This window comes from Aedes albopictus, chromosome 3, assembly GCF_035046485.1.
Source record: "Aedes albopictus strain Foshan chromosome 3, AalbF5, whole genome shotgun sequence".
Lineage (NCBI taxonomy): Eukaryota > Metazoa > Arthropoda > Insecta > Diptera > Culicidae > Aedes > Aedes albopictus.
In genome coordinates, this window is record NC_085138.1 from 30,751,484 (window position 1) to 30,775,689 (window position 24,206).

Genomic DNA, 24,206 nt, shown 5'->3' on the forward strand with positions numbered 1-24,206 from the left:
GGCTTTGGTACATTTTTATTGTCCGATACTGTGGGAATTACTTATGGGATTTCTTAAAGGATTTATGTGTTAATACCTGATGAGATTCACGGACGAGTATTTTAGGGAGTTTCTGGATTAATTTCTTAGGGCATTTCTAAAAAAAAACCTAGCGGTAATTGCTGAAAATATCCCAGTTGAATCTCTGAGGCAGTTCGTAGAAGAATCACTCAGGAAATCCCAGAAGGGATTTTTGGAGGAACCTTTCAAAGTTGATTGAGGAATTCTTTGTATAAATTTGGTAGGAATCCGCGAGAAAAATCATAATAAAATTGTTGAGGAAATTCTTGGAATAATATCATTGCAATTCAGGGAGGAAATCATGAGCAAATTCATAATTGTATAATCGTGGAATTTGTGTGAAAATACTGGGAAGATTTCCTCAATTCAAGGAAATTCTGAAAGTATTGTTTTCAGTAAACTTTAGATAAATCACTGGTGGTTCCTCAAGATTTACAGAGAAGTTCTTGGGCAAAATGATCGAAGAAATTTTCAAGGAGTCTTAGAGCAACTCTAGAGAATCCTTGAAAGAATTATAAGGTAATAAGGTAAGGTATAAGAAAATACCTAAGGAAATTTCGAGGGCACTTCTAGAGAAATTCAAGAGGGATTATTTGGTGCAATCTACGATTAAATGCCTAGATAGAATCTGAGAAATTGTCCATGGATTTTGTCCAACAAACAAGTAAATAAATAACAATTACAAATTTTACTGCTATAAGGAAAGAAACACATCACATCACCCATAAATATTTAGTTATAGCCTATATCAACACACGATGTAGAACATCATCATCAGTAATTTCTCTGAGATCTTATCTGCTGTTGGATCTAACTAGCTTGACGTATCATTTGGCTGCATTCCATTGGTTCAATATCCCTTTCGTGACGGACCGTAAAAGAATGATTATCTCAAATTTTATCTTTTAAACTTAACGTCTTCTAGAATAAAACTTTCTTTACTTCGGCTACTTTATCCACCTATGCACTTTTTGGGGTCAAATTAGGACCAGAACAATTGTGCTGGTCCGTCCTCAAGCCGGTCGATGTTATCTAAGTTATTGCTAAAAATTGCCTACTTTTAGGCGTTTTATGGTACAGAAGATTGATTGTAATTATTAAATCACTGCAAAGTGTTAGTTCCAATCTAATTCATGATTCCGATAATATGGTGTAATATTATTCACCTAAGTATTCAAAGTTCTTTATAAAAATTCGTACAAGCTGATATCGTGTTCCTTGGGTTGAAATTTTCCTTCAAGGTTTTACTTTGTAGTGGTTTAATAATTAAAATCAATCTTCTATACCATAAAACGCCTAAGAATAGGCAGTTTCCGATGGAACTTGGACCGCCTTGGGGACGGAATAGCACAATTGTGCTAGTTCCACTTTGACCACCCAGAAATCTTGTGCTTTTCAACAAAGCACCACTTTTTCTTCGCCGTTTTGCCGAACTACTCTTTTTCTATCGATTTTTATGTCTGCATATCTGGATTAAACAAATATTTATAAAAATACGACAGATAATTTTTTTTCAATTTCTAGGGTGATTGTTTATTTTTTGTTTAACTTATTGTGGCGTTTTTTTATAAACAATTCCAATCAAAGCTGAGGCTCAGAAATACAAGTTGAAGTAATAACTCGATCATAAAAATTTTTTACATTACATATTTTGAGGAAAAAAACAATTGAAAAAAATGTGTAAACCAATGCCGAAAAACAGCACGATTGTGCTGGTTCGTCCCGAAAGGGATATCAAGTTTAATTCTTACGGAGCCAGATACTTAATTTAATCGAGATTACTGAAATTCCGTATCAATTTCGTGCCTTCATGGTGATTAAAACCATACTTGATCATGTAAGCACTAGCGCAGGTATTTAATGCACCATATTGATAGCTACTTGAAACCTCATCATATCGTCCCGATCCATGCTATTCTGTGTTTTAATATGTTATATCTTTTGAACCGAGTATCAGTTATGAACTGATATGTGTAGCGTGGACGGCGTTTGTTCTTCTCTTTCTGAGGCATGTTTGAGGAATGATCAAAAGTATGTTGTATTTGATGTATACTTATACTAATAACACGTTTGCTTCTCTTTGTCTACTTTCAGGTCTCGTGCAAATTGAACTCTGCTCTGATTTACAACGAAATTGTATTCTCGAAGCAAAACGCTAGTAGGATAACTACAAACAAAACCCACGATTCCTCGTAGGTAATGGATTAATAGTTTCTCATCTAATTGCCGGAAAGTTTTTGCACGGTGAACCCCTCGCAACGCAACTCATTAGACCCGCCAGCTTGATTGAAGTCCACGTGGAACGTGACCGTAATCCTTGCACACAGGTTTTAGCTACATCCATGATTCTGCATCATTTTACCGTGTACGTGTTTATCATTAGAGTCAAGAAGCTTCTTATGTAGGTGGGTGTCCGCATAAAAGCATCATACCAGCTGGCTAATTAGATCGACGGTTGAACCCGGGTCCATGTTCTAGAGTAGAGCCATTAGCAACTCTCACATACCTGCCCGGTGGGTTTCACACGTCAGAAGCCGTGCATAATTCGGACGTGTCCTATTCGTCTGTTTTGTGAAATAGGTGTGTCCGGTGGAAGTGTTGTGTGTGACCGAGTAGAAAGTGTTAAGTATAGTTGTAAAATTTGGTTTGCATACATTCATAATTGGTGGGGAAAAATTAGATTGAATTGTGGAATTCAACACCAACAGCTGTGTCCCCATAGGTGTGAAGAAAAAAAACACGGAGCACAAATTACCACGAAACCCCTCGTCAGAGGTCTGGATCAAGGTTTTAGCGTGAAAACAAGTGCAATGGAAATACCAACCGTAATGGATGGAATGCTGAAGAACAGTATGGTCCTGCACGATGACCGGTCCTCACGCAACAGCAACAGCAGTTCAGGTGAGTCGCTATCTACCACTACCATCACCACCACCGTTATGCTTGGTATTGTTGGTGGGCTGGATGGGGATTATGAAGTTTGTCGGGTGGAATTTGAGGCTAATTGATGGGTCAAATGTGTGACGAGGGATTTGACGGGAGTGATGGTATGTGTGGTTTGCTGAAACGATGAACTTAGAACTTAACTTTAACTTGTACGAAATTGTTTAAAACTAAATAAGTAATATCACAGGTAACTTTACCGAGATGGTCACATACCAAAGTCCTTATTATGCTTTCTGGGCAAAGGCGTAGCCAGCTTTTCGGTCAAGGGGGGGGGGGGGGGGGGTTAGGCCAAGCACCCTTAGCAAATTTGTGCCTATACTAGCTTCCATATTCATACGCAATACGATGAAATTGAATATAATAACATTATATTCTAAAAGCGTTATTTTATTCCTTCAGCAGTCACGCTGTTGTATTTTGTACAATACGTTAAAAAGAACTCCTTGGATCTACATAAATCAACGTGGTGCTGGTAGCGGTGAGCAATTTCTGGAAGATTAAGAATTTTTAGGACTAAAATTACCTGGTTCCTGTATGAGTCCTTTTTTAAATTATCTTTCAATACTATTTGCTGGAGGAATTCCTCTAGATATTCTTGAAATCATTAAAAAATATCATCAGGTAAACCTGGAGAAATTTTAAGGTAGCATTTCTAAAATTTCCTAAGAAAGTTCTGGATGAATTTTTGAAGAGAACCTGAGAGGAATCTCTGAAGAAATAATTTGAGGAATTCCCGGAACAATCCCTGGAAGATTCCTGGAAAAATCCCAGGAGCAATTCCTGCAGGGATGCCTGGAGGAATCTCTGGATAAATTTCTGAAAGTATACCTGTATAAATTGTGGGACGAATACCTAGAGAAATATCTGAAGAGATCTGGTGAGGAAATCCTAGAAGAAATCCTAGATCAATTTCTGGATTCTCTGGAGAAAGTTCTGGAGAAATTCCTGGAGGAGCTCTGGGAGGAATTGCTGAAGAAATTTCTGAAAATATTCCTTGAGAAATTCTAGGAAGATTTCCTGGAAGAACCCTTGGAGAAATTTCTGGAGGATTCCCTGGAGGATAATTACCTGGAGGAACCCCTAAAGCAATTCTTGGGCGAATCTCTGAAGGAATTCCCGGAGGAATGTCTGGAGGAATCCCTGGAAAAATCCTGATAGTATTCCTGGAGGATTTTCTGGGAGGACTCTAAAGAAATACTTTAAGGATTTTCTAAATAAATTCCTGGAGAAATTGCTGACATGATTTCTGAAGGATGTCCAGGAGCAATTCCTAGAGAATTTCCGGGAGGAATTCCTGAAAAAAATCCTGGGATATTTCCTGCAGGAATTCCTGGATAAAATCCTGGAGGAATTCCTAAAGATATTTCTGCGTGAATTGCTGGAGGAATCCCTAGAGAAATTCTTGGAAGAATTACTGGATGAAGTTCTAGAGGAATCTCCAGAGAAATTATATCTAAAAAATCCCTTAGGAAACTCCTGGGGCAGAATTTCTGGAGAAATCCTCGATAGAATTTCTGAAGAAATCCCAGCGGGAATCCTTGAAGAAATTCGTAGAGAAATCCCTGGAGGAATATTTGGGGGAATCCCTTAAAAATTCCTGAAGGTGTTCCAGGAAGTTCTCATCCTGGAAAAATTTCTGAAGAAGTCCTTAGAGGATTTCCTGGAAGAATCCTTGGAGGAACTATTGGATGATTTCCTGGAGGAATCTTCGAAGGACTTCCTGGAGGAATCCATAGGAAAATCCCTGGAGAAATTCATGCAGGAATCTCTGGAGAAATTCTTGAGGGGATTCCTGATGGAATCTCAGGAGATATTCCTGGAGAAATGCCTAGATGAATTGCAAACAAAACTTATGAAGGATGTGCTGGGGTAATTTCTGGAGGAATTTCAGGAGGAGTTCCTGGAGAAATCCCTGGATAAAATCCTGGAGGAATGCCTAGAAGAATTCCTAGAGGTATTCCCGTGGTATTCCTGGGGGAATCTCTAGAGGAATTCCAAGAGGAATACCTGGAGATTTTCCTGGAAGAATTTCGGAAGAAACCCCTAGAGGATTTACTGGATGAATCCTTAGAGGAACTTCTTGAGGATTTCCTGAAGGAATCCCTGGGGAAATTCCTGGGGATATTCACGGTAAAATCCCTGGAGGAATCTCTGAAGCGATTCATGAAATAATCTCAGGAGAAATTTCTTTAAAAATACCTGGTGGAATCCCTGAAAAATTCCTGAAGGTATTCCTGAAGAATTTCCTGGAAAAATTTCTATAAAAAAAATCCTGGAGAAATTGCTGACATGATTTCTAAAGGATCATCAGGAGCAATTCCTGGATCAATTACTTGAGAAATTACTGGACGAATTCCTGATGAAATTCTTGGGGTAATTCCAGGGGAATTTCCTGGAGGAGTTCCTGGAGGAACACCTGGAGGAATTCCTGGAGGGTTTCCTTTGAGAATTGCTGCAGGAATTCTTGAATAAATTCTTGGAAGAATCTTTCTTGCAACAATTACTGGATGAATTTCTGAGGGAAACTCTAGAGGAAATCTGGGAGAAATTTCTGTAAAAATCCCTTGATAAATTCCTGGAGGAATTTCTAGAGAAATTTCTGAAGAAATCCTCGAAAGAATTTCTGAAGGAATCTCTGGGGGAATTCTTGGAGAAGTTAGTGGAGAAATCCTTGCAAAAATCCCAAAAGAACATCCTGGAGAAATCCATGCAGCAATTTCTGGAGGAAAATCTGCAAGAATTCTTGTAGGAATTCCTGAAAAAAATCTTGAACGTGTTCCTAGAGTAAATCCTGGAAGAATTATTGAAGAAATTTCTGAAGAAATTCCTGGTGAAATTCCTCGACTAGACCCTGAAGAAATTCCTGGATGAAATCCTGGAGAAATGCCTGACTGAATTTTAGAAGGAATCCCAGGAGAAGCTCCTGAAAGAACTCCTGGGGAATTCCTGGAGGAATCCCTGAAGCAATTCCTGGAAGAGTCGCTGAAAAAAATCGTGGAGCAATCTCTGCAAGAATCCAAGGAGGACTCACTGGAAACTTTCCTGGAAGAATGCCTAGGAGAATTGCTGGTAGAATTCTTGGAGGATTCCCTGAAGTAATTCATGAAGAAATCTTTTAATGAATTATTGTACGAGTCTCTGGATAATATCCCTGGAGGAATCCCTTGAAGATTTTCTGGATAAATTTCTGTATTAACTTTGTGTAAGATTTTCGACTGGAAGTTTAATGTTTTGGAGATTTTGGCTTTCTCAGTCCAGGGAATCCAAACGATTAAATTGGCATTGCCCGACGTTTCGGCCTAATTTATTAATTAATTATTGGTGCAATTCTTGGAAGAATCCCGGAAGCATAACTAGAGGAATCTCTGGAGAAATGCCTGTAGGAAGTCCTGAAGGAATGCATTGAAGAAAACCTGGAGGATTTTTTGGAGGAATCTATGAAAAAAAAATCTTGTAGGAATTCTTGGATGGATCCCTGGAGGATATCCTAGAAGAATACCTGAAGGAATTCCTGAAGAAATTTCCAGAGAAACTCCTGAAGAAATCTCTTGAAGATTTTCGGGCGGAGTTTCTGGAGGAATCGATAGATGAACTCCTGGAGGAATTTTTAGAGAAACCCCTGCAGGAATTCCCAGAGGGATCCTTGGGAAAAATCTTAGAGGAATTGCTGAAGAAATTTGTGGATGAATCTCTTCAAAAATCGTAGAGAAATACCAGGAATAATTCCTGAAGAAATCGCAGATGGAATTCTTGGAGAAATTCTGGAAGAATCCTTCGAAGAGAAGGAATTCCTAAGGCAATTCCTAAACAGTTCCTGGAGGAAATACTGAATTATTTCCTGGAGGAGTTCCTTAAAGAATTCAAGGAGGAATCCCTGAAGGAATCTTAAGAAGAGTTCCTGGGAGAATCTTTGTAGGAATTTTTAAAATAAGTTCCAGAAAGAATCATGGAAGGATTTCCAGAATTAAGCCCTGCAGAAAATCTTGGAGGAATCCCTGGAAAATATCCTAGAGAAATGCCTGTAGGGATTGACGGAGGAATCTCTGGAAATACACCAGGAGGAATCTCTAGAAGAGTTCCTGGAGGAGTTTCTGGAGGAATCTCTAGAGGCATTTCTGAAGGAATCCATGGATGATTTTTAGATGAATCTCGGCAGCCATTCCCAAAGGAATCCCTGGAACAATTCCTGGAGAAATCTCTGTAGAAATTCATGGAGGAATCCCTTGAGAAATTCCTGTAGGAATCCCAGGAAGAATTCCTGAAGAATTTGCAGATGGAATCCTTGGAGAAATCCTGAAGGAATTTCAAGAAGATTCATTGGAGGTAATCCTTGACGAATCCCTGTAGCAGTTCCTGAAGGAATCTCTGTAGGAACTCCTGAAGAAACTCCAGGAGGAATCCCGGAAGCAATTCCTAGAGGCATTCCTAAGGGAACCCCTAAACAGTCCCTGGAGGAACTACTGGATTAATTACTGGAGGAGTTCCTGAAAGAATTCCAAGAGGAATTCCTTAAAAAGTGTTCCTGAGGGAATCGTCGGAGGAATTTTTAAATAAACCGAGGAGTTGTTCCGGGAAGAAACACAGAAGAAATTCCCGGGAGAATCCCGGGAGAATCCCTGGAGGAATTCCTGAAGAAAACCCATGAAGAATCTCGGAAGCAATCCTGTGAGGAATTCCTTAGAAAATCCCAGGAAAACATTCTTTAAAAAATCCTGGAAGAATTTCTGTTGGAAAAATATGGAGGAATCCATGTCTCCAATGATTTTTGGTCGAATTATTGTGGGATGCATGGATGGATTGCATGGATTCAAAAAAGATTGTTTTGTACAATGTTTTAAGGAACTTCTGGATTATGTTTTAGCTTATCTCCGATAAAATTTCCTGTAAGGGTTTCTGGAAGATATTCCTACTCCTCTATAGATATCTCAGGATAAATTCCCAGAGGAATATCTGGTGAAACCAAAATATTAATTCTTGAAAAAAAATCTGGTGCAATCTATGATGGAATCACTGAAGGAAGCTATGGAAAAAATCCTGTAGAAATTCGTCGATGCATCCTTGCAGAAGTATCTGTAAAAAAAAATCTGAAGAAATCGTGGGAGGAATTCTTGGTGCATTTCTTGAAACAAATCTTGAAACAATCACTTTCAGAACCCTGCAAGATGCCCATGGAAGAATTCACGAAGGAGAAACTCCTGGAGAAGTCCCTTGTGGAATTTCTGAAAGAATCCCTGAAAAAGTTTTTGAATAAATGTCTAAAGGAATTTCTGAAGGTGTCTTTGAAAGTACAGGGGATGGCCAAAATTTTGGGATAGGCAACTTTTTTTTCTCTCACAAAAAAGTTCAACATGCTATAACTTTTCATAGAGTGCATCAAAAAATCTCAAATTTTGACTGTTTGTCAACCTATTATATGTGCATCTTTGGTACAAATTTGGGCTCGATTGATTAATGTTTTACAAAGTTAGAACCGTTCGGCTAAAACACAATTTTTTAGACATCTCATTTTTGAGGTGTCATATCTTGGAAACCAGTGAACCGAATTGAATAAAATTTTGAATGTCCATTAACAATATGTAGTTGCTTCACAAACTATTAAAACATAGGTATTTTTTAAACGTTGAAAAAAGTTATCATGGATTGACACTTTTTACATTTTTCTCGAAAAAATGTATTTTTTTTTACATCAATGTCAATAAATTTTAGTGTTGATATCCAAAGATTTTCCACTGCTGTTCTCAAGTTATCTCTAATCAGATATATTAGAGCTTATTTAGATTGAAGGTAGAACACATTTAGTAATTTTTGTGTGGTATTGTAAATTTGATTTATTTTCCTCTATATGGGTAAAAATCTCAACCCGGTATAACTTAATTCCCCGTGAGAAAATATTACATTTTATAACGTCGTATTAAGTATCAATATATTGTTGATAAACGTTTAAAAATTCATTCAATTCGGTTAACTGGTTTCCAAAATATGACAGTTCAAAAATTAGTTTTCTAAATAATAGTGTTTTACCCGAACGGATCAAACTTCGCGAAAAATTAATCAATCGCCATGATGCACATATAATAGGTTGACATGCAGTCAAAATTTGAGATTTTTTGATGCACTCTATGAGAAGCATGTTGAATTTTTATGTGGGAGAAAAAAAGTTACCTATCCCAAACATTTTGGCCATCCCCTGTATTTGTAAAGAAATCCCAGGTATTTTGCTCTTAGCATGACGTTTCTTTGAATTGAATTCTAGTGAAAATTCGTGTTGCAGTAGCACATAAATGCACTCTATATCAGTATATGGTTCTACAAAGTCCTTCTTTTTCCTTACCGGAACCGGTTCCGGCATATCGGGAAAATCTGGCATACTGTTTTTGTATTCCATAAATAAACATCACAAAATTTGGCCATTCAACCAAGCTTGTTATTTGATAAAAAAAACTAAGATAAAATTGAAGTGGTTCTCTTGGAGAAATATTTGGCGAAATTTCCTGTTCTTTTCGAGTAAAAAAGGTTTGATAATTGTGGATAAAAACATTAATTTAAAATTTAAAAATATTAGAATATTAAATTTTTGAGATATTTTTCTGGAACTCTGGAACTTTGGATAATCTTTGAGTTGGCTCGATATCAAAAACTAAATCTGGCGACCAGAGGGGGGGGGGCGGTGTGGCCACGCCCCCCCCTGCCCCCTCTGCCTACGCCCGTGTTTCTAGGTCATACTGTATGCTCGCATCCTGACAATTTGTTATCTTTATCGATAGAAAGGATCCACATGCAATCGCACGTGCTCTTGCGCTAATTCAAAATTCCTAGGAAATCCCGGAATTCTTAAAATATCGAGCCTCACTGACATCCACTGCTCCAATGGCTCCCAACGAAAACAAACGGTAGTAGCAACATCAATTTTCTGTTGTTGCCTTCAAATTCCTGACAAGCACGAAGCGACGACGACGGTCTGCTTGATGAGACCCAACCTCCAACGCCCTATCGGTACGGTAGGTACCTACTTGTTTGTCACGGAATGCAAACATCTTGTGAGTAACCTCGTCTGTTCGTTGTGCCCACGTTCCTCCTGAGTCCTGATGATGGGGCGTGAGAGGCGTTCACTTCCAAGTCAGAAGTGTACACAAAAGCGGCGATTCCAGCCAGTTTCTCGGGGATTTACTGTGGCAATGTTTGGGGAGCTCAGAAACGACACACTTGTGCTTGTGCCTTTCCTTTCGCATGTTCCTCGGAAGCAATTCCACCCGGAATTCAACTCAAGTGTATGCAGTACGGCCGGAACGGCATATTTCAATATTTGTTCGAAAGCCCTGTGTAAGCTTCCGATGGCAACGAAGACGAAGACGACGGCCGGTTCTACAAGGAAATGTAAATAATCATAACGATTTCCGTCTTCGCATCGTGGGACACGTGATGAGCAGTCAAGTGGCGTCTTTCGAATTGATTGCGGCGAGGCATGTAGCGGTTTTGAATAATGATGAGTGGCGCCCACACGTGACGGATTCATCGGAAATGTTTGGAATAGCTAAATTTAAGTTTGGATTCCGTTTACTGGAGAATTCTGTGAAAATTATTATGTCTCAAATTTTGCGACGAATTCATTAGAAACTAGCTGTCCCGGCAAACTTTGTCTTGCCAGGTTGAAGTGGTTTGACAACTGTGGAGGTCATTTTAGCACAGCACTCTAGATTGGTTTCATTTCGATCCTGTTGAATTTCTTCTCGATTCATGAAAAATCATTACTTTCACAGTTGTTCTACTTTTTAGTTGATTTTCGTAACTTTTTATTACATATAAACACAGCCACCACGAATACGAATCGAACCGTGCAAGAGTCATGCTGATCAGTTCAGCCGTTCGTGACTTTTGTTGCCTCAAAGGGACTTCAAACTCATTTTTATATATATAGATAAGCGTCTTATCCCTGTTACCTCATGTAAGATTATAATCTTATATATAAGAATTCTGCCACGTGATGATAGTGCATTTATACTCCAGGAGCAGATCGATCCTTGGACTGCCATGTTGCATAGTGAATTGTCTGGCATTTCAGTGCACTCTATGTCCTTCTCGATTAGGATACCGAGGCACCATATTAGTGATGAATCAGAGCACATCGTGTGACACGGTACGGTACGCGCTCGCAACCCTCAGGCACATCAGCCTATAAATACTTCCAGCTTACCACCGCACTTCGGTACTTAGCTCCGTGCCCCTCGCCGGGCCACCATATCTTAGTATGGACGTAGCGACACTAGCCAGAAGCTGACGCTTACTGGCGTAGGTATACCGCAGAGCTATTGAACATCATCCGGGACAGTGCCACAATAGCTGCGAAAGCTACCGAAGGTGAGCTTATCGTCGATCATCACTTCCGCATTGACGTGATAATGCAATCGTCTACACTGATCATCGCTTGCTGCTCCGACTTCCGGTTGTTAACAACCATCACACAGTGGGAAAAAATGGACCCAAAATCGCAACTTTTAGAAGCCGCTGATTTGGAAAAGCATCAATTACCTATTTCAATCGAATCGAATGGTGGTGGTCTCGTTTTGTGCAGACCACGGGAAAGGTCCCATTTCGCCCCATTTTGCCCTTTTTTGCACTATTTTTATGCAAAACATAACAAAGTATCAAAGATAAACCTCTGCCGCCGACATATAACCCGGGAAAATGTTAAACACTATAGTAGAGGTTGTTCTCAATTGAAGTGGAACATTTCCGTGCTGACCAGATCACTATAACGCCCCATTTTGCCCCACACTACTTATTAATTATGAAAAAAAACTAGTTTTATCCATGGATTTTCAAGTAATTTTCGATGTTTCCATTCAAATCATAGTAATCATGATGCAATTATTCTTAAACAACTGGATAGAGTTGATTTCCACCATGGTAGAGCACGAGTTGTGGCTTACTTTGCCCCAATTCTCCCTTATTTTCATGTTTCGGTGCTAAATTTTACCAAAAAGCATATGAAGATCTCCGCTAACGATCTGTATCTATAAAAAAAGTCCAATATTTCAGCGAAGATGATCCACAATGAGGGTGGAACATTTTCATGTTGCCCATATCACTATAATGTCCCATTTTGCCCCATATTCCTTAAAATCTATTAAAATGAGTTTTTTTAAGTTCTCATGATGTATTCGAAGCTTCCATGCAAATCATAGCAATCATGATGCAAATACTCATTAAAAAAAAATAGATAGAGTTGTTTTTCACCATGGAAGAGCACGAGATGTGACCTATTTTGCCCCAATTCACTCTAATTTTGATGTTTCGGTGCCAAATATGTCCGGAAAGCATATGAAGATCTCCGCTGATGATCTACATCCATGAAAAACGTTCAATATTTTAGCAAAGATTATCCAACACGAGGGTGGAGCATTGTCAAGTTGCCCATATCACGATAATGTTCCATTTTGCCCCATATTCCTTCAAAACTATGAAAAATTAGTTTTTCCATATACTTTCAAGCTGTTTTCGAAGTTTTCATGCAATAACATGCAATTATGATGCAAATACTCTTAAATAAAACTAGATAGAGTTCATTTTACCATGGATGAGCAAGGGATGTGACCTGTTTTGCCCCAATTCATTCTAATTTTCATGTTTCGTTGCCAAATTTAAACATTTTCATGCTGTTGATTCTCGAAGAAGCATTGAAAGTTTCTGGAAATTGCTACAGATTTAGAAAGAGCGCCATGCTGTCCCTGTTGTTTATAGAATATCGAGATGCTTGTTTTTATTATAGAATATCGAGGATTCAATTCAGTTAATTCCGCATGTATGTAGCAGATAGGAAAATTTAAAAAAAAATATTTACAACCTAATCCTACTTTTTTTAATTATCTTAACAATCTTCAAGATCACTGTTATCAGATTCGGATGTATTTTCCGAAACGTCCTCATCCATATCCAAATTGGAGTAAAATAGATCACACTTCGTGCTTTGCCATGGTGGAAATCAAGTCTATCTAGGACATAAACGTGGCGACGCGAATCAAGAAAACGTGTGCATGCAATTGAGTTGTTCAGGGATTTTTTTTTCTTTTTTTTGGTGAGAGACTGCATAAGCCTTGGTCTTATTAACATCTTTATTATTCTTTATTTGAAGGATATAAAAGTAGCTCTAACAACTATGGAGAAACATAATTTTTATCATGTTTATGGTATGTGGGGTCTTAACAGCACGGTAATGTTCCTCCCTCATATCAAATTATCTTTTCTATAGTATTGAGCGTTTTTAAAAGATATAGATCAGCAACAGTTGCATTAATATGTTTTTTGGTCAAGTTTTGCACCGAAACATGAAAATTAGACTGAACTGGAGCACAATAGGTCACATTCCGTGTTTTTACATGGTGGAGATCAACTTTATCTCATTTCTTAAAAGTATTTGAATCGTGATAGACATAATTTGCATGGAAACTTCGAAAACAGCTTGAAAACCTATCCAAACTATTTTTTCAATTTTTAGGGAATATGGGGTAAAATGGGACATTATTGTGATATGGGCAGCATGAAAATGTACCATATTTGTTGCGGATAATCTTTGCTAGAATAATAATGGATGTAGATCATCAACGGAGACCTTCATATGCTAACTGGTCAAATTTGGCAACGAAACATGAAAATAAGAATGAATTGGGGCAAAATAGGTCACATCCCTTGCTTATCCATGGTAAAAATAAACTCTATCTAGTTTTATATAAGAGTATTTGCATAATAATTTCATATTATTGCATGAAAACTTCGAAAACAGCATGAAAATATATGAAAAAACTAATTTTTCATAGTTTTGAAGGAATATGGGGCAAAATGGAACATTATCGTGATATGGGCAACTTGAAAATGCTCCACCCTCGTGGTGGATAATCTTTGCTAAAATATTGAACGTTTTTCATGGATGTAGATCATCAGCGGAGATATTCATAAGCTTTCTGGACATATTTGGCACCGAAACATCAAAATTAGAGTGAATTGGGGCGAAATAGGTCACATCTCGTGCTCTTCCATGGTGAAAACCAACTCTATCTAGTTTTTTTAAACAGTATTTGCATCATGATTGCTATGATTTGCATGGAAGCTTCGAATACATCATGAGAACTTAAAAAAAGTCATTTTAATAAATTTTAAGGAATATGGGGCAAAATGGGACATTATAGTGATATGGGCAACATGAAAATGTTCCACCCTCATTGTGGATCATCTTCGCTAAAATATTGAACGATTTTTTATAGATACAGATCGTTAGCGGAGATCTTCATATGCTTTTTGGTAAAATTTAGCACCGAAACATGAAAATAAGGGAGAACTCGTGCTATGCCATGGTGGAAATCAACTCTATCCAGTTGTTTAAGAATATTTGCATCATGATTGCTATGATTTGAATGGAAACATCGAAAACTGCTTGAAAATCCATGGATAAAACTAGTTTTTTCATAATTAATAAGTAGTGTGGGGCGAAATGGGGCGTTATAGTGATCTGGTCAGCACGGAAATGTTCCACTTCAATTGAGAACAACCTCTACTATAGTGTTTAACGTTTTCCCGGGTTATATGTCGGCGGCAGAGGTTTATCTTTGATACTTTGTTATGTTTTGCATAAAAATAGTGCAAAAAAGGGCAAAATGGGGCGAAATGGGACCTTTCCCGTGGTCTGCACAAAACGAGACCACCACCATTCGATTGTTTGTCATTTTTTACATAGAAATAGGTATTTGATGCTTTTCCAAACCAGCGGCTTCTAAAAATTGCGATTTTGGCTCCATTTTTTCCCACTGTACATCACCTCAGTTTTGTGGTGAGCTGACTCCAGTTACCTGGATCTCATCCACGCCTTCACAACCTTGATCAAGTGGGCTGCAGACAATTCCGCTTCTTCGATCGATTTACCGTAGACCTCCAGCGTAATGTCGTCAACGATACTGATGATTGCATGCATACATACATTTATTTGTTCAACATCATTAAGACAAGACATAATCAACAATAGTACTCCACAATACTCGGTTTGTGGCTGCCGCTCTCCATCCTCGGTCGCGCCCAATGCTCGCTAGGTCGCGCTCCACCTGGTCCCCCATCGTGCTCTCTGCGCTCCGCGCCTTCTTGTGCCAACCGGATTAGTTGCAAACACCAGCTTTGCAGGGTTGTTGTCCGGCATTCTTGCAACATGCCCTGCCCACCGTATCCTTCCGGCTTTGGCCACATTCTTGATGCTGAGTTCGCCGTAAAGTGCAGCGAGCTCGTGGTTCATCCTTCTCCGCCACACACCGTTCTCCTGCACACCGCCGAAGATCGTCCTTAGCACGCGTCGCTCGAAAACTCCGACTGCTTGCAGGTCCTCCTCGAGCATGGTCCATGTCTCGTGCCCGTAGAGGACCACCTGTCTTATTAGCGTTTTGTACATTTGGTGCGTTGGTGAATCTTTTTCGACCGTAGTTTCTTCTGGAGCCCGTAGTAGGCCCGACTTCCGCTGATGATGCGCCTTCGAATTTTACGGCTCACGTTGTTGTCAGCCGTCAGTAAGGATCCGAGGTAGACGAATTCTTCCACCACCTCGAAAGTATCCCCGTCTATCGTAACATTACTACCCAGACGGATCCGGTCGTTTTCGGTTCCGCCTACCAGCATGTACTTTGTTTTTGAGGCATTCACCACCAGTCCGACCTTTGCTGCTTCGCGTTTCAGGTGGGCATACACCTCTGCCACCGTTCCAAATATTCTGGCAATAAGTCCATGTCGTCCGCAAAGCAAACAAATTGTCCGGATTTTGTGAAAATCGTTCCCCGGCAGTTGAGCCCGGCTCGTCGCATCACACATTCCAGAGCGATGTTGAAGAGTAGGCATGAGAGTCCATCACTTTGTCGCATTCCCCGGCGAGATTCGAATGAACTGGATAGTTCACCCGAAACCCTTACGTAGTTTTGAACACCATCCATCGTTGCTTTAATCACTCTAGTCAGCTTCCCTGGAAAGCCGTTTTCGTCCATGATTCTCCATTGCTCTGCGCGGTCGATACTGTCGTATGCCGCTTTGAAGTCGATGAACAGGTGATGCGTTGGGACCTGGTATTCACGGCATTTCTGGAGGATTTTCCATACGGTGAAGATTTAGCCCGTTGTCGACCGGCCGTCGGGGAAACCAGCTTGATAACTTACCACGAACTCATTCATTTTAGGCGACAGGTGACGGAAGATGATCTGGGATAGCACTTTGTAGGCAGCATTCAAAATGGTGATCGCTCTGAAGTTCTCACATTCCAAATGGTCGCCTTTCTTGTGAATGGGGCAGATTACCCCTTCCTTCCACTCCTACGGTAGCTGTTCGGTTTCCCAGATCCTGACTATCAGCCGATGCAGACAGGTGGCCAATTTTTCTGGGCCCATCTTGATGAGTTCAACTGCGATACCATCCTTACCAGCTGCTTTGTTGGTTTTGAGCTGATGAATGGCATCCTTAACTTCCCTCAGCGTGGGAATTGGCTCATTTCCGTCCTTCGCTGCACTGCCGTCGTCGTTTCCTCCGCTGCCGTGGGCTCCCATGCCTACATTCTCTACGCCGTTCAGGTGCTAATCGAAGTGCTGTTTCCACCTTTCGATCACCTCACGTCCGTTCGTCAAGAGGCCTCCGTCTTTATCCCTGCATATTTCGGCTCGCGGCACCAAGCCGTTGCGGGATGCGTTGAGCTTCTGATAGAACTTCCGTGTTTCTTGGAAACGGCACAGCAGTTCCATTTCTTCACACTCCACTTCTTCCAGGTAACGCTTTTTCTCCCGAAAGAGGCGGGTCTGCTGTTTCCGCTTCTGTTTGTAACGTTCCACGTTCTGTCGAGTCCCTTGCTGCAGCAATACCGCCCTCGCTGCGTTCTTCTCCTCCAAAACCGTTCTGCACTCTTCGTTGAACCATTCGTTCCGTCGATTCCGTTCCACGTACCCGATGGTGCTCTCGGCTGCGTCGTTGATGGCTGCTTTCACTGTACTCCAGCATTCCTTTAGAGGGGTCACATCGAGCTCGCCCTCGTCTGGCAACGCGGATTCGAGATTCTCGCGTATGCTGAGGCGACATCCGGTTGTTTCAGTCGCTCTAGGTTGTGCCGTGGCGGTCGCCGGTACCGTACATTGTTGATGACGGAGAGATTTTGGACGCAGTTTGACCATCACCAGATAGTGGTCGGAGTCGATGTTGGCACCACGATAGGTCCTGACGTCGATAATGTCGGAGAAGTGCCGTCCGTCAATTAGAACGTGGTCGATTTGAGATTCCGTCTGCTGTGGTGATCTCCAGGTGTAACGATGAGGCTGTGTTGGAAAAAAGTGAACGTATGGGCATATTTTTGGAGGCGGCGAAATCAATGAGTCGTAGGCCGTTTTCGTTCGTCTGCTGGTGGGCGCTGAACTTACTAATCGTCGGTCTGAATTCCTCCTCCTGGCCTACCTGAGCGTTCAAATCACCTATGATGATCTTGACGTCGTGGCTTGGGCAGCGATCGTACTCGCGTTCGAGCTGCGCGTAAAATGCGTCCTTGTCATCATCAGTACTTCCGGAGTGTGGGCTGTGCACGTTTATTATGCTGAAGTTGAAGAATCGGCCCTTGATCCTCAACCTGCACATTCTTTCGTCGATCGGCAACCAACCGATCACGCGCCTCTGCATTTTACCCATCACGATGAAAGCTGTTCCCAGCTCGCGTGTGTTGCCGCAGCTCTGATAGATGGCATGATTACCTCTAAACGTTCGCACCATGGATCCTGTCCAACACACCTCCTGCAGCGCTACGATGCCGAACCCGCGGCCTTTCAGTACATCGGCGAGTATGCGGGTGCTCCCAATGAAGTTGAGAGATCGGCAGTTCCACGTACCGAGTTTCCAATCGCAAGTCCTTTTTGTTCACTGGGGTCGTTGCCGTTGGTCTCGGTTCGTATTATTCTGTTGCTGATTTTCCGTTACAATGGTTTTTACGGCTGGCTCGTAGGGCCTGACATCAACCCTCTACTTTCCGGAAGACCATAGTGCACAGTTGAGCTGAGAGTCCTTCCCTGGCACTCGGACGTAGATCAGCCGCCCCTAACATGGGGATCAGAAGCTGTTGTGAGCCGCTCCTCCTGGAGAACAGACGCTCAGGTTTGCCGAAGCAAACCCCCCCCCCTTCCCTGTCAGCCAACGACCAAAGTTCGCACCGGGGTTGGTTACCCGATCTTCCCTAAGGTTGCTCATAGTTTCCGGCCGGTACCACGAGGAGGTACGTATAGGAGTTGTTGGGCAGGGGCTAGTGGATCACAATGGGATCTGAACTGGGTTCTTTAGGGGTATCCCAATTATTACATAATCTGATTCTCCGCCCAAAAATTTGCCGAAATCCAAAATTTCATAATTTTTGGAGTCCGGGAACTATTTTTAAAATGCATTTAAAGTTTGAATGGGGATTTTTTTTTGTGTTCGGGTCGAACTGTCACTTTATCGATTGAACTGTCATTCTATCCACGAAAATTAAAACTGTTTTGTTAATTTAACCATCAAAATAAAGGTATTGGAATCCAATAAAAATACGTTATACTAAAAAAAAAATAGCTATTTCGAATAGGCTATAGAAAATAGCAATATTTTATTCACTAAACAACCCAATTGCGGTAAATTAGTGTGGCTTCGTGGTCGTGCGGCTAAGGTCACCAAGCCTTTAGTCGCATCGTGCTAAGGAGCGCGGGTTCGATTCCCGCCGCAGCGGTCAGGAAAAGTTTTCGGCTGTGCCACTGGGCGTTGCATGCTAGTCCGTTGTCTAGTGTCGTGCTTCCTTCAAAGAGCAAATAGCTCACTGGAAGCATCAAACGTGTCCGTGTCTTTTTAAATGTGAATATAACCTTGAAATAACCTACAAAGCAATTTTCTGGTAGTGTTTCTGGAGGTATTCTAATCTTTTTAGAAGAGTTTAGTTAGTTAGTTAGATTGAGCTCATAAAAGGATTTCTTGCAAGGATGCGCCTTCCACGATAAGTGCGTAAAAATTTCGTGTAAACAATATACGTGGAGGGATTTCCCCGGAATAATTCCTCGTTGGGAGCAATATTGAAGTAATTTCCATTGGGGAATACCAGTATGGAGTGCGCTGAGGTTTAAAAACCTTGAGTAATCAGCTCTGATTTTACTTGAGGTCTTTTCCAATATATGACTTTGCGGACGTGAAGTCAGTGATGGAGTCAAGTTGCTGCACTGCCACCTCCATCACATAGAGATGATTTTTACAAACAGATGAATAAAGATGACATAGGGAAGTGGAACCATCTCGGCAGGGGTCCTATTTTGGTAAGCTGATAATCCGTCCCGTATTTAACGGGACAACTTAATTTTCAAATACTCGCCACTGGAACATTGTTTATGTTTTTACCTGATTGATTCGTTCTTTCCCCCTGACATAGCATTATTTTTAACATCCAATTCTGTTTTCGGACAATGATTTATTTTTTGTTGAGTTTCCAGCATATGTATTTAAACGGGACAAATCTGGTCAGCCTATATTTTGGGCACTTTTCTGCTATAACTTAGCCAATTCTGAACCAATTGACACAATTTTTGGAACGCGATGAGATACGCATAGTATCAATTGGTTTGGAATTGACTGAGTTATAGCAAAGAGTGCCCAAAATACCGGCCGCTGCCCAAGTGGTTCGCTACCCTATTTTCGACGTAGTGTTTTATATTCACTGTTTTCCTAGACATATAAAATATCAATGTAAAATAGCACTCCCAGCATGATGTCAAGACGTAGAAAACGAGTTTTCTTGAGTTCTGGTGTTATCAAAGCAATTTCTGAGTATGCATGATTAATTAATGAAAAGCAAACAAACAAACACATTCCCTGAGAGGAAACTTTTACCCATTCCAAAACATAGTAGATTATTTCTTGGAATCGTTAACAAATCCCGGTTCATCCATCCGCAATAATTGCACGTATAAAGTCACATTCACTTTAACGTTCCTACAGCATCCGTATCGATATCGGCTCTTACAAAGTTTTGGCGTTCCCTCGGAAGAAGCTGATATACGGGGCCGGGCCATCCTTTTCTTTCCTATTTTTGCCAATAACACCCATAAACTTTTATCACCTTGCGAAAGCATCTTTTCAATTTTTCCACTCTCGCCTCCCCATAAGCTGTTTATTCGATGATGGTTACTTCTTAAAAGAAACTTTTTACCTGACTCTGAAAAAAAAAAATCCCAGAAATTTTAGATTCTTAGTATCGGCTTTTGCATATGGCTTCCAGCCACAAAGACAGCGGAGGGTTGTGCACTCCTAGGAGAAAAGTTCCCACGCGCGGAAGGTAGCCTGGTAGGTAGGTACATACGCCCCGTCAGTCAAGCAGGAAAACTTTCTTCATTCGAACTTGTTGGTAAGCCAGGGACAATACTGGCTGGGACCGAACTTGAGGGGGCCGGCCGGGGGCAAGTCACCGAGAAAACAGCACCATAAAGATACCGCTTGAATGGCAGATTTGCTTCCCGGAGAAGTTTCCGAAGAATGAGTACGAGGAACGACTTGACGGCGACACAGGCACAGTGGGGTTGATTCGGAAATAAATGGCGAAATGGTAGAAGAGCAAAACATAAACTACCTAACTGTCCGTCCGTAAGGCTTGAATGTTCAACGTGACAAAGTTCATGCATGCAAGTTTTCAATATTATGCTCATTTACGTTTGGGTGACTTAAATTTGAGTTTGGTCCAGATTGAACATATGATCCCCCACTGTGAAATGTTGCCGGCAATGCTCCACCTGGTTTCCGTCGGTTTTTTTTTCATGTGGAAGGACTGAGCCTTTCCGACATTTTTCGTGGCACAGGGCGTTTCATGATAATTTTCGTATAAGTGGAATATTCGCATGCTTGCGATTTCCCTCCATGGTGGTGGTTCGTCCATGCTAGGAAGGAGGCTATAATCTGCCCCATCATCATTCCGTAGGTACTGGGTGAGAGTTTCATCGTGCGTTAGCAGATTCGCCCGTCTAGCCAATAAGAGAGTTAATGATGTAGTTGAAGGCCGTCGCCGCATTGTGCCGGGGCTCACATTCGTTCAAGCTCATTTGCTCTTGATTAATGTCTGTTATTCGCACGATAAGCTTCTGGATGACTTGCGTGAAATGGTCGAGTATGGTCATCATTGAGAATGGGGGGAGATACGGAAAATATGGAAATTTTTCTATACTAAAGCGCCTCGTGTTTCAAATTTAGATTACTTTCTTTTAATTCAATGATTTCCAAATGTTTCCAGAATATGTCGTGTCATAAGCTATTACTACGATTCTTTCACATTCGCCCGAAAACCATTCACCCGAATGACAAACGCCCGAATGACAATCACCCGAATGACCATTCGCCCGAAACGACCATTCGCCCGAAAGTCATCCGCCGTTTCCAGTTGTGAGAAATTAGCCTAAGTTAAAATTCACGAATAAAAAAAACCGCCGAATCCAAGCAATTTCTTAGAACAAGTTTTTATCTGAGTCACAATGAGTGTTTTAGGACAGAACATGGTGTACGAGCAATCGCCAGAACAGCTGGACTAGCGCCAATAGTAATAATATTAGCTTAGTTTGAAAGAATGGCATATGTTTTGAAGGAGGCCCAATTGCTTGTGAAAGTATCACATTATAGGTCATTTATTGTTATAGCATTGTTGACCGAAACTTCAGCACGGAGTAGTCAACACTTTTAAGTTAATAGTGTTCACGACTGATCTACTCGGAATAACTACGTTTCGTTCAAATGTACAATAATTGATAAAAATTTAAACGTGTGAGCTAACGGTTGCAGAAAAACGTCAAAGTCGCGAGAATTCAGCATTCTTATTTGAACAAGCTGTTCTTTTGAAACCATATTCGGAATCCATAAGTTGTAAGAATATAAAACGTCAAGGTTCCCTGTTAACTTAAAAGAACAGCCGATGATTGAAAGAAGGGCAAATTTCCAGAAAAAAATTATATCAAATTGGATTTAATTTCCTTGAAGGAGAAACTAGAAAGAAAAGCCTATTAACAAAAGAAGGAACAATTCCAATAAATGTTTCCACAGCTAGATTGCCGAAAATGTTTGTAACAGTATATGTCTTAAATCAAACTGTGTCCAAAGAAAGAAAAAACCTCTGACGAAAATGGTTGCAGTTACTTTTAGTTGATAATGGCGTTCAGCCATACGCGTGGACGACGCCTGAATTGATTTCAGAAAAGTGTTTTCAAGATTAGTATGGTTTTCGGGCGAATGGTCTTTCGGGTGAATGGTCTTTTCGGGCGAATGGTATTTCGGGTAAATGGTCTTTTCGGGCGAATGGTGTTTTCGGGCGAATGACTTTCGGGCGTTTGTTACATTCAGGCGTTTGTCATTCGGGCATTTGAAATTCGGGCGAATGAATTTCGGGCAAATGTGACAGAACCATAACTACACAGCAAGAAAATTTTACCTAACGTAAACAAAATCAGCATATAAATTTCTATTTCATTTCACTCTATTTTACATTAAATATTTGTCAAATACAAGCGTTATACTGAGAGCATATGCTGTAAATCTATAAATTGATGGAAAAATATGTGCGATTTGACGGGGTCCTTTTGTTACAGCTTATATGATGTACACTGAAGTTTTTTTTTACGCGGTTTTTTTTACGCGGTTTTTTTTACGCGGTCCGTCCTAAAAAAAACCGCGTTATTTCAAGACCCGTCGTAAAAAAAACCGCGTTATTTCAAAAACCGTCGTAAAAAAAATCCGCGTTTTTTCAAAAACACGCGTAAAATAGTCAGCACCACATCTAACGTGACTTGACTTTTTTTACGACGTTTTTTGAAATAACGCGGTTTTTTTTACGACGGGTCTTGAAATAACGCGGTTTTTTTTTACGACGGGTCTTGAAATAACGCGGTTTTTTTACGCGGTTTTTTTTACGCGGGACCATTACCGTCGTAAAAAAAAACTTCAGTGTAACCTTTTTGCCTTTCTCGTGCACCAAGGTGTACCGAAAGGCTATATGTTCACTCCTAAAACGAAAATTTGATAGAGCCTCCGGAGGGGTCAAGTCTTCTATACCAATCGACTCAGCTCGACGAATTGAGGTGATGTCTGTGTGTTTGTATGTATGTGTGTATGAATGTATGTGTGTATGTGTGTATGTGTACAAAAAAACTCACATCACTTTTTGGCAGTAAACCTCAACCGATTTAAATGACCGATGGTTCATTCGACGCGGAGTCTGGTTCCATTGTTTCCTATTGAGAATGGTTCAGATCGGTCCAGCCGTTCCGGAGTTATGGCCATTTAGGTGTTCCGGACCGGTACCTCAGGAAAGCGCCAGATTTGCAAATTCTACAAACCCATACATGCGACCCATCAAACCACGGCATTTTCAATTATCTGGTGTACGGTTAGCAGGAAAATAGTCTCAGACTATATATTAAACCGGTAGTGTTCCGGAACCGGTTCCGGGTGTCCCGCCGGAAGTGGCCTAATATAAAAGTGAGCCTAATCCATGCATGCAACCCATCAAACCGCAGCTTTTTCGATAACCTGATACAGGGTAAGCAGGAAAATAGTCTCAACCATATCTGAACCGGTAGTGTACCGGAACCAGTTCTGGGTGTCCCACCGGATGTGGCCAATATAAAAGAGAACCAAACCTTTGCATGCGACACATCAAATCGCTGATTTTTCGATGATCTGATGAACGGTTAGTCTGAAAATAGTCTCAGACTACATATATCTGAATTGGTAGTGTTCCGGAACCGGTTCCGGGTGTCCCGTCAGAAGTAGCCAAATATAAAAGTGAACAAAACCCATGCATGCGACACATTATACCGCCGTCTTTCCGATCACCTAATAAATGGTAAGCAGGAAAATAGTCTCAGACCATATCTGAACCGTTTGTGTACCGAAACTGGTTGCGTGTGTCCCACCGAATGTGGCCAAATATGAAAGTGAACTCAATAGCCTCAAATAACGTTTTGGCGCAGGAATTGATCAAATGAAAAAAATTGACCATGTACAAAACTCAATCAATTTAATATAAATCAAAATTCCCGTAAATCCATGTCGTCTGCCGAAATTTCTGCCAAATCGAGTACCATATCGTCAATCTTTGCCATTTTGTATGAAATGTCTTATTGGTTTGGCAAACACTGTAAGTGTTCCGGAACCGGTTCTGGGTGTACCAC

At 40.8% G+C, this 24,206-nt stretch overlaps 1 protein-coding gene across 1 annotated transcript in view; it reads left to right on the forward strand.

Moving 5' to 3' along the window:
* Positions 1-24,206, forward strand: part of LOC109419187 (RNA-binding protein asd-2) — a 395,970-nt gene that overhangs the window by 75,691 nt on the left and 296,073 nt on the right. Inside the window, exon 2 of the mRNA XM_029867103.2 lies at positions 2,155-2,961. Within this exon, the coding sequence (XP_029722963.1) occupies positions 2,871-2,961 (91 nt within the window). The 5' untranslated portion in view covers positions 2,155-2,870. The remainder of the gene's footprint in view (positions 1-2,154; positions 2,962-24,206) is intronic.